Raw genomic sequence first — 12,130 nt, 5'->3', positions numbered from 1 at the left:
ACACACACACACACACACACACACACACACACACACACACACACACGCCGAGCAAAATTTTTCACTGTTTACTCTGAGTTCTTAGTGTCCTTTTATCAGATGAAAACAGCTTTATTCATATTATTCACATCTCAGAGTGTGAAAAGTACAACTCAAGGATTTACATGTTTTTTCAAAAGATTAAAAAAGGGACGAGATCTTCTCGTCCTACTGAGCACAACGAAGCATTGCCAAAATATGAGAATATTCAGTCAAAAAGAGTTAAAGAAAGTGAGATAAAACAAACTTTTCTGTCACAAACACTGCAGACAGTAAAACAATACACAGTAACTTTAGTCCTGCTGTAAAACTAACAGAACAATCTGTTATTCCAGGTAGTTATTGGTAATCTGTCATTAGTGTTGTTTTAGATAACTAAGGAAATTGAGTGAGTACATCAAAATGTCAAAATCTGATTTTAAACATTTTAGTAATTTACAGGAAAGTCTTAATCTTTAACTGTATCTAACAACAGCAGCCTAAAGGTCTGGTTATAATTTATCAGGATTCATGAGCACCTGTCCTTTTACCGCTGGACCATCAAGTGACCTTCTGGAAACTTTTTGTTTTTTTACAGTGTACCTGTGGTCCAGCGTTGCACTTCTGTATTAAAAAGCGTACAATATGATATCAGTGTGAAAATGTGAAGTAATTTTGGCCTCATGCCCTTCCTTCACCCAGACGCCAGTGCTCTCTTTGAAGAGAATTTGCTGCACACTCAAAGAGTCATGCTATTTTTTTTCTAATAATAATGATTTACAATTTGTTTGCAAAAAATAGCTACCCATGTGTTAGGACACAAGTTTCGGAGCTCATGGGTCAAATCTGGCCCTTGTTAACATTATCTGGCCCCAAAAGTAACACTTTTAACTGTGAAATAGTTTTATGGTTTCTCTTTTTGTCTGTGTGTTCAGTGCATTGTTCTCATGACAGCTGGCCAACTTTCAGGCCAGGAAAATAAGGTTTGATGTTTTTAGTAATCTTTGATTTTGATGTTAAAAAATTAACAGATATTTGACTTTAATTTTTTTAAATTTTATTCTTATTTTAAAGGCAAATAATCAGATTTTTAGTGAGTTGTTTTACCTGATTTGGTGGATTGTGATAAAAATGCATCTCTACGATACAGTAGCAAAAATGAAAAAGTTGTTGCTAGAGAGTAAGACAAAATAAGAAAGCTAATGATGAGTATTTCTAAACTTATTAATTTTTTTCTTTTTATGTATGCGGTTATGTATTTTATAAATGCTACACAAAGCATAATTTGGAAACATTATTTGTATTTCTAGAAGAATAATTTGTTATTAAATATTTGTCCCTTGGCTTGGACAAATTTTTAAATTTAGTACACCTTGTGTTAATGGGTTTGATGCCCCAGTGTTAGTATTAAATTTGGGCCATGGTCAGTAACACTCTGGTGAATCTAAATGCTGTAAGTCATTGAATTGACTCTTGTCACCAAGTTTTACCCAAATAAACATCTGTTTTTTATATTGTTTGTCTTTTAGGCAACTGCAGCAGAGAAGCAGCTCTATGCTGTCCTGAAGTAGGACATATTTGAGAATGGAAGATAAGGGAGATAATCAAAAAGAATAAAAAAAAATAAGTAGGTCCTCTGGATGGGTTCTTCTTTAATAAAACGTTTCCTCTCTCCTCCAAGAGACTTCTTCAGTCTGAGGAGTTTCAGGTGAACTCAGCCTTATAAGCACTGCCACATGGTGGACAAACAGGTTGGTCACATGCAAAAGAGGACCATCAGTCAAACAATAGGTTGTTAGTGCCTTGATTGGCTCGACTGTTCATAGAGGCTCCACCAAGTGACTATCGTTGAGGCCCTGATTCACACCTTTTGCTCACAGGAGGCAGAGTCATACTCGCAATAACAGCAATAAGGGAGATAAACAATTTGACAATATCAGAATCAGACACAGATGAAGCTGAAATGTCAAAACCCAGAGCATGGACAAAAAAAAAAGAGATCTCTGATGATCAACATTAAGGAAAGAACAAAATTGCCAACTTTGTGTAGAAAACCTGATAGTTATTTTGAAGACACTCAAGTATGCAAATTGTCGTTGTTAGTCTTTGTTCTGTTTTTGACAAATTGATTGTTACAGAAACTAGTCTGTAGATTGTTGAGTATTAAACACAGACAGACAGAGTGTTTCTTTTTGATAATGGAAGAGTTGAAGAAGGAATATATTATCCCTGTTATTTCTTTTGTTAATCGAGGAGAAGCTTTATTTTGTAAATTTGTCAAAAAAAGACTGCCACCTTGACAAACAGCTGCCCAGCCGAGGCACGCTCAGTCTCAGTCTACAAAGCTGATGGTTCTCACAGTTGTTTCCTTCAGCTTCTCAGTGGATGCTGCTCAAAGATCAGCTTACTGAAGCCGCTTTACAAAAATATTCACAGAGTTCTGACCAAACACGCAAAGCTCAGTGCAATGCAAAAAAATGGGGTTTCAGCTGTGGAGGACCGAAACTGACATATTTAAAAATAAAACCAGAAATTTTTGAATGGTCCAATAAATCCAGTTAAAATACATCAATCTGAAGGGGCCATCTGCACCTCCACTTTAAGCACAGCAAACCAGAACATCCAGGCTGTAAGACACGAGAATGGGACTTGTCACTGAGTACACAAGCTTAAGAGGACCTGGCAATGAGATGCAGAGACCAAGGATTATATGAAAGTGGAGTGATTACTGAGAGAGAACAGCTGGACTGATGAGCAGAAACAGGGCAGGTGAGAAATACGTGCTGGAAAACAACTGGTAAATGATACAGGGTAAGTTCAGAACTGAAAGAAATGGACTGGCTGGCTTAATAATAACATGACATAATCTTTGCTAATTTGAAACATCCTGGCTGTCAGATGTTTGACTTCAGCCTTTGTATATCTGATATTCGCACATGAAATACTTGTCAAATCTCCTTTGCCATTGCAGTTTATTTTGCTGTTGTTGACACTTGTTTTGAGCTTCTGGTACATCGAGGTGCTGTTAGTCAGGTGTATAAGGTTTATTGCCAAGCAGCAGTGTTACAACAAAGAAATAATCCACTAAACACATTTTTTCTTACTTTTTCTGCTAAGTTTAGATTTTAATCAAATTAAAAAGTTAAACAAGAACACACCCACATGTTGTCTACCTCTGACAGATGCAACAGACAGAAAAACAGCTTTGTTTCTTTTGTTTTTGACACAGTACATCTGTTTGTCTTCTGAGGAAGATTTTTCTAAATTCATTACATTTAACTGGTTTATTCAGAACTTTTCTAAAGGTTCTGGGGAGGAGTGATCATTTCAGTGGTGGAAGTCGTCCTGTAACCTGTGGGTTGCCGATTCAATCCCTCATATAATTTGTCTCAGTCACTGTGCACTTTGGCAAGACACTTCACCCCACTTGCCTACTAATGTTGGGCAGAGGGTCTGGAAGTGCCGGCTCCACCTCTACCAGCATGCCCAGGGCAGCTGTGGCTACAATGTAGCTTACCACCACCAAGCATCCTGAAAAAGTGCTAGATAAGTTTAATGTATTATTATTATTATTATTATTATTATTATTATTATTTTGCAATATATGGAGATGTTTGGGGCTGTGTATGTGCGTACATGTGTGTATGCATTTATGTGTGTATGCAAATACACTAGATGTACGTTCATGAATACATTCTGGTATTATATAAAATTCTAGGTAAATAGATTGTTGTTTTAATCTTTATGAAATTGTAACTTAGAATAAGAAAAAAGAAGAATTTACTATTATTTTTTGTTAATAAGCTTCGGAGAAGGGTGGGATTAAATCAGTTTTTGACTTCTTCCCATTCCTTTTCAAATATATTAATTTTGTTAATTTTGTTATCACTTTTTATCATTTTTTGTTTTATATACATGTTTGAAATAAACTAACTAACTAAGTAACTAACTATTATTATTGCTGTTGTTGTTTATATCCCTGATGCGAGTTAGAAGAAGACGGACTCTCCAGCCCACAGCTTGTGCTGTTCTTTGCACTCACCTGATAATGTGGAAAATGGCAGATATGAGTAGCTCGTTGTAGATGGCCACAGCGATGTATCGAGGCTCATTAAAGGCTGAGGGTACGGTGCGGACAGCATAGCACAGGTACACCCCCCAGAGCAGGAACAGGAACTCAGCTGGAACAAGGACAGAGAGTGGTATTAAAGGGATAGTTCAGCCATTTTGAAGTGGATTTCTGTGGAAAGGTTAAGGTTTATTATCTTACATGTTGTAAATATCTCCCTGAATGACCCCAGTTTGGAGAAATGGTTTAGGATTGATAAACTGATTAGCTAAAGCAGGGGTGTCGAACTCATTTGCACCAAGGGCCACATAAGCGTTATGGTGACCCTCAAAGGGCCAGTTGTTCCCATGGATGATCGACACACATTATGGGAGATTAAGTTTCTGGTCGATGCTGGATTTAAAGCAGCTTATTTTAAGACATTATAAGACATTATTACTGAGCTGTAGGGGTCGCCTCAAGTGAAGAAACAAGATTTACTGCCTCGAAGCAGGCCTCGGACAGGCCTGACGAGAGGACAGGAACTCTGTCACAAACTGAACTCGATTTAGGCCATGACAGGTCATTCTAACTGTGGAAGAGAACCCCCCAGTTCTCTTAATCAGATAATGGACAGAACAATCTCTTCTGTTCGTGATTCATTTGTTGTTTAACTAAGAATGTTTATGCATTTGTTAAATCATGATAATGACTGTCACAGGAAAAGTGGAACCACTTCTTTTCTTTTATCGTGCCTTAAAGATTTATAATGGTATAAAAATCACAGAGAATCTGGTTACAATGTTTTCATTGTGTTTTTATGTAAATCACTGTTTTTATTTTACAGTGAAGACAATAATATAATTGTGGATTTTTTCATGAGAAACTCTTTCATTTATCTGGACTAACAGAAGGTTCAGAACTGATTATAAAACAGAAATGTTAATTAATCATCATAAATGTTTTGCAGTGATTTCTCTTAGTCTATCAGAAGAAAGCTGAAAAGAGGTTATCATATCATGTTGTTGAACAACCACAGAATTTTAACCTTGGGCTGGCGCCGGCTGGCAAATCTTTATCTTTCTTTCCCTGACTCATCTCTAAGCCTGAGGGCGGAACCAAAGTTCATCCATTTCTTTTACTAACCCGGACGGCTTTGAGCGGCACACTCTTCTTCCTGATTCCAACCTAGGAAGACAGCTGGGATTCTCTCCGGAGAAACCTCAGTTTGGCTTAAAGTCTGATCCCATGAGCTAACTAGGGAAGACTTCACAGCCAATCTAACTAAATTGCTCAGTTACATATAGCCAACAGCTCAGGGGCAGGATAAGTACTATTAATAATAAATATTAATTTAGTTCTTATAATTTTTTAATTAGAAAATAATCTAAATGAAAGATAAAATGTAAGTCTCTTCTTTGAACTTGATGCTACTTCTGGAAAAATACAAAAGTTTTAGTGATTGACTGAATTTTAAAGAGACAGTTCATATATTGTCCATTTGTTCATGTACTTCCTGACAGCAATTTCCAGAGAAGATACATTTTTAAAAAACATCTGTTTTGTTACTTATGACAGATTTCACAAAGAACAATCCAGTGTTTGTGCAAAGATTAGCTAACTCATCATCTAATTTGTCAGTATAATTTAATATTTAAGAACATTGGTAGCAAAAGGAATGGTTTTTGTCTGGCTTCTTACACTGTATGAAACTGAGTCAAAATATTTTTTGCCAGGCTCATTTAAGCATCTTTTATTACTAGTAGAAACAACACACTTTTTTTTCCAGATAAATCTTTGTAGTTACATTGGGCCTCATGCAAGAACCGTTCGTACGCACAGATTTGTTCTTAAGTTGTGCGTACGAGTGATTTAGGAGAATTTGTGGCATTCACCAATGTTTTCGTATTCTAAGATTTTTTTCAGATACGAACAAAATTTACGAGTGGTCCAGACCTGTCGTATATTTTACGTGAAGTCAGTCTGCTGTTATCCAGATGGGTTTTCCTCCCTAATAACTTTATATTTCGTTAGTTTGAAGATATTTTAAGTTGAAAATAAATCACACTCCATAATTATGTTGACAATAGGCTATTCTGCTTGAATTAGAGTTATAATTTTAAATGTAATAATTTAGACTAACAATATAAATTGTCCGTCCGTCTGTTTTCTGCCGCTTATCCGAGATCGGGTCATGGGGAGCAGCAGGAGACCCCGCTCTCCCCAGCGACACCTTCCAGCTCGTCCTGGGGGACATCGAGATGTTCCCAGGCCAGAGGGGATACATAATCCCTCTAGCAAGTCGTAGATTTTCTCCAAAGTGCCAGACATATTTTGAAAACATTTTAAAATGCTTATTTCAGAACTGCAACTGAGGCCACCTGCGACCGCGCGGGGGGGTACGGTGCGCAGCGCTGCCGCTTCTGAATAAATGAAAAATGATTTAACACAGTTATTTATACTTTTAGCAGCTCTTTTTATTCCACAGCTGACCTGCTAAAAATGACAGATTTTATTTTCTGGATCTCTGACAGACGGACTTCAATCTCTGATCTCGTAAAGTTCTTCTTTTTAATTTTCGCTGTCATTTTCATGAATGGACACTTCCTTGTATCTGAGGCAGGAATCATAGCCTTATATGGTGTTTTTGGGGTGGTAATTATGCTAATCTCCTCTCGCGTGCACGAGCAGCTGGATATGAACAGGTGTAATTCATTTACACACTTTTCCTGAAGATAGAAGAGTTTGTTGAATCTGACATGGCATGTTCGTACGAATCCTTCGTACGAACAAAAGTAAGAGAAATTTAGGATAAGAACACGAACATGTTCTTGCATGAGGCCCAATGAGACTAACTTTCACAGGCCCCGCAAACAGCACAGAATAAATCCTACAAAGCAGATTTGAGAGGAGCTTCCTGTCCTTGGTGCAGCCAGCAAGTGAACAAACACGGCTTCCCTACGTCTCCTACACAAAGTCATTGGAACAACTGGAGAGACTCAAGCCTGTTTTATTTTAAATGTGTTTGTTTAAAGTTGTCGCTGCCCCACAGATCCACATACATGCTTCTTCTGAAGCAGCCAGCTTGTCTCTGTCCAATCTCCAGAGTGTCCTTAGCTGTCTTGCCTCTGCAGGCTCCCATCGTCTCGTCTTCTTCTGAAGTTCTGTTGGTAGAAAAAGCTCGCTCTGCATCGTTGGCCACATCCCCACAAGCTGCATACTTCACAGCCTCCTTTCTTCTCTTTTCCTGCCACTTTCACCCTCTCCGTCTGCCTGTCTGTCAGTTTTCAGAGGCAGACCAAGTCTCTCTCTCTCTCAGGGATCCATCACTTCTCTCTTTCCAAACAGGATTAGTCTCCCCTGCTGTCAGACTTAGCCTCAGAGAAGTGCACATCACTGCCTCCTGCTTTAATCTGTCATTGAACAGGTTGTAATAAATTACACATTCAAGGCCATCTGGGTCACCTGGACAGGCAATTTCCTCAGATTTCCTCTTTGCTTGTTATTGGGGAAAGGGTGCATAAGTTTCACATTTGAATTCAAAATGTTACTCCTACACTTTGGCTCTTTATTCAGAAAGATGAGCCGGAAAAAAACTTTCACTGCAAAATTGCTAAGGTGGTGTAGACCCAAACAGAAAGAGTTACCAAGCTGAAGCAGGCCAGTTAAACTGAGAAATAATTTTACTAATTGAAATTGCTGCAGGGCAGAAAATACAAGAGACTTCGGGTGTAAATTCACAGATTTTCTGAACAGACGCATGAGGTGAGAAAGGTCCTGCAAAGACATGAAAACTGGGTCTAAAATTCAAGCAAAGATAATCAACTTCTGTTTAACAAAAATCTGTTTAACAACCTGTTAAAATACACCAAAATGCAGGAAATGGCATTTACTTCTTTAAAAATTTTCTGGGGGGCCCGGGCTGGGGGCGCACCACCCTCCCGGCCCCCCCTGAAGCTCCACCCCTGTATCTTTGTGTTTACAATTAGTCTAGTCCCATTGGAGTTGTTGGTCGTGTCCCCCCAGTGGTCTGGTGCACTTCTGTTATGTGTTTTGAACTTGCAGCCTTTTTCTAACATGCAGTCTGTTTTTAGAATGCATCCTTTCCTTCATCCATTCATTTTATTTATTATATAAATGGCACTGCACATAGAACTCAATAACATTAACATAAACAGATAACACTTTGCAGTGTCGTTTTCTTGCATTTGTTGTTTGTGTTTGCGTTTTGAAGTTTGCAAGATTTTCTAACATGCAGTCGGATTTATAAATGCATAATTTTTACTTTGCAGCAGTTTTTTTAAATTTGCATCATCAACACGCAGTTGATTTTATGAACGCATCGTTTTTACATTGCAGCATTTATTTCTTTGAACTTGCATCATTTTTCTAACACGCAGATGATTTTATGAATGCATCGTTTTTACTTTTCGGCATTTTTTCCGTTTGCAAAGAATTTACTCTTTGCTGCGCATTTGCACCTGTCGGCCACCGTAATAATAGACCTCACAGTTTGAAACATGTTCAAAGTCAAATTTTGGGTCAAATTTTGTTGAGAGTGACTGTCCATCAGGACTTTGAAAGTAAAGTTAGGACTTGTCTTGGAACAAAACATGGCCTTTTGTTCAGTTTTTCTCAACAAATCTTGCAATATGTAATATTAAAATTTAACAAATCTGGAATCTTTTTCCTTTTTTTGTTTTGAAGAATTGTTTACTTTTATGAACTCTTGGCAGACGTTTTTTCTCTGCTTTTGTAGCACTCCAACTCCCTGTACAAGGAAACCCTGTCACTGTTAAGTTTCATGTTGTGTATGAAAAGTTCCAGTGGGCATTCTTCTATTGCTTTTCTAACTGTTCAAACCCATTTAAGTCAGTATTTAAAAAGTGTGTGGGAAGAAAGCTTTTGGGATGAAGTTTCAGCAAGGAATAAAAGAATAGAAAGGGCAGAGATTAACTAACACGTGAAGAAACTAATGATAGTATTCAGGAGTAGATAAAATAAGATAAAATCAAATGTAAATTAAATGGCTGCCTTTTTGCTTATATTTTTGTCTTAATTGCTTTGATTTTCCCTGAATAAAAATAAATTAAAGACACACTCACCGACTGCCATCATGTAGTCCCATCGGTCCAGCAGACACGTGCTGAACTGCAGTCCTTCTGGGGTCAGGCCCGTTGTGATTAGAGCTTGACTCAGTTGCGGATTCTGGCACACAGCCGAGGTCCAGGCCACCAGAAACCAAAGCACCACCAAGACAATCACTGCCAACAGCCGCAGAACCCGCCAGCTGGTCATATAAGGCGTCCTCTGGGCCGTGCGGGACAGGAAGACCATTAACACTCTGTGAAGGTAGCGTGAGGAGAAGGACAGAGGTCAGAACAGTCAAATCTCAATAAATGTGTAATTGAAATGTTAATATCAACATAAGATGGGAAATTGCCACTTCTGCTGCAATTTAGAATTTAACTTCTCAGCTGTTGTTTATGCTCTAATTAACACATCTGAATTTTAAAAAAATGGTAAGAAGATGCACCTTTACATTTTAGTCATGTTTATACCTACAAAAAATAAATTAAATGGTGGAACTCAAATGAAACTGCACATTTTAATCTTCCTCTTGTGTTAGCTCTCTGTTACTATTCTTGATAGAAATTTGTTTCATAGCTCTGGATTACCTTGTTAGCCTTCATTTTCCATAAAGGAAAGTTAATAATTTTAGTGCGGGGTTTTCTTTTTTCAGCGTTCATCTCATGCAAAATAAAAAAAGGTTAAATTTCAAGAGAATTATGTAAAAATAAATATATTTTATCTGGCTATTACAGCAAGGTTTAAGAACACATCTTATAAATTTGTTGTATTCATAGATTAAAAAAATGTTATTTACTAGAGAAACATCTTGACCATGGAGTCTTCCACATAATGTTTGGCAAACTGTAGTTAAGATTTAATATGTTGACTAATATGTCTATGAGGCATCCTCAGTGTCTGTTAATCTTCACTTATAGTTTTGACTGACTGTTGGACACTCTAGCAACTACCTGGAATGTCATGGTTTGTCTGTTTTCACCTTGGTTTTCCTAGTGTTTCTATGTTTCCCCAGTGTGTCTCAGCCCAGCTGCTCCCCATTTAGTCTGATTGTCACCCTCGTGTTTCTCACCAGGTGTTTTCAGTTCACCCATTAGTTGTCAGTGTATTTAAGTCCTGTCTTGTCTCAGTCTTTTGTCGGTTCATTGTGTTCTGTTCCCCCTTCCTGTGTGATCCTTGTACATACCTGTAAGTTTGAGCTGTCTCTACAGCAGTTTTTTTGTTACTTTAATAAATCTTTTGTTACTTTCATGGAGCCTGCCTGCAACATGGGTTTTTTCTTGCCAAATCCTGTCATGGAAAACATATCTCTCTCCTGATGGCACCATACTTTTTGGTGTTCAAACTACATCTCCATCACTGACCTGTATGTAAAACAAATTAGCTGCAAATCCAATTATTCCTTCCTGAACCTTTTCATTGAGAGACTGTGTTCATTACGATAAACAGTTTAAAAAGCACACAAAACTAAAGTAAATCATTAAGCAGTTTCTTTGGACTACTTCCTATTAAATTTGGAGAACGTTTGTTAAATGGTGTGTTTTTGCTGACTTCACTGATCATTGGCAAATCGTTTTAATGTCTAACATTCTGTAGGACCAAATGAAAGAGCTCAGCCCATGGTCAGTGTTTCCCCTACCATCATACAGCACCCCCACCAACGAGACGGCCCACCCCTCCAAGAATTTCACGGCATGCAGTCATTTTTATTTAAATAAGGCCAGATCAAGTCGAGAGCTATTTTTTCGTCCCTCCATATCCACCTCTCACCAAACTTGGGGAAAAAGACGGCGCTGAGCACTGTGTGTGGTCCTCACAAAGATAGGAAGACGTGTGTGTGATTAGACGCGCAGCTCTGCTTTTAATCACGTTGCACCGATGCGACAGCTTTGCAAGCTACTTTTTCTTTCTTTAAAAGAAAATGCGACAGGTGAAGCCACAGCATGGTTACTACCTTATCAATAACTACTGCCTTTTTTCCTTTCTCTGTGGGTTGGGGGTCAGCTTCACTCAGCTCAGGTGAACACCTCCCACATTTCCTGGACTATTTTCCACCAAGGATTACGTTGTTTTTTTATTTATTATATTTCTAAAAGCACTTCGCAGCATTTCCCCCTGTATGTTCATGTCACGAGCGAAACAAAACCGCGACCTATCAGCTGACTGGTTTTAAAGCGAGGGGCAGCGAATATGTCCACCTGCAGTTTGGCTCCGACCAGCCCGGGACTTAAAGTTCATACATGTCAACCCCTTCAGACGTTTAACGCGTTTAATGAGCATCAAAAATTTGTTATTTGCGCAAAAAATCAGTATTAATGGGGTGGGTGGAGTGGAGGTGCGCTGACCGCAGCTGCGCGGGGTGGTGGGGAGGAGGAGGATCTTTTAAAGATGCGTCTACATTTGACTTTTATTTTTTCTAAAATCACAGAGTTCTCTGAGTCAGCTTCAGATGTTTGTAGTTAATCATAATATCTTCTAAATTTAAACACGTGTTTCAATGCCTTTAAATTACACAAGAACTTTACTGGAGAAACTTGTCAGTTTGATTAAAAAAACAGTAAAAATGTTTTCTGTGCAGAGAACTTCCTCTGCTATAATTTATTTTAAATAAATATATCAAAGCCCCTCAGTTGAAAACACTAAAATTATAGAAAAGATGTTTAAAAACTTCTTTCCTCAGAAAGTCTTCAGTCCTAAGAACACTAAACTGTAAGTTTTAATAAGTACACAGTTTACTCCTATTTAATTAAAAATGTTTGACCTGTAAGCAGAAAGCTTAGGGATGTTGGTTTTTTATCTCTATTTCAAAGAAGAGGATGAGGAGGAGAACGAGGAAGTTCTCCTCAAGCAGCTCCTAAAACTGTCAACCTGCTGACCGACAACATTTGTATATATATTACAATTTTTATACAGAACAATATAGCCTACTTCATCATTCTTCCAGCAGACAAAGGAAGGTGCACAGTTATTCTGAAC

General features: G+C 38.0%; 1 protein-coding gene across 1 annotated transcript in view; it reads right to left on the bottom strand.

Annotated features, from left to right (window-relative positions):
- LOC106526799 (probable G-protein coupled receptor 158) overlaps positions 1-12,130 on the bottom strand; it is a gene marked incomplete at its 5' end in the record, with an annotated part of 25,264 nt that overhangs the window by 11,605 nt on the left and 1,529 nt on the right. The window contains 2 exon segments of the mRNA XM_014021483.1: positions 4,061-4,199; positions 9,172-9,410. Coding sequence (XP_013876937.1) covers positions 4,061-4,199; positions 9,172-9,410 — 378 coding nt within the window.

This window comes from Austrofundulus limnaeus, unplaced genomic scaffold (genome assembly GCF_001266775.1).
Source record: "Austrofundulus limnaeus strain Quisiro unplaced genomic scaffold, Austrofundulus_limnaeus-1.0 Scaffold294, whole genome shotgun sequence".
Lineage (NCBI taxonomy): Eukaryota > Metazoa > Chordata > Actinopteri > Cyprinodontiformes > Rivulidae > Austrofundulus > Austrofundulus limnaeus.
Note: the sequence above shows the minus strand (reverse complement) of the source record. Positions and strands in the feature narration are given on the sequence as shown.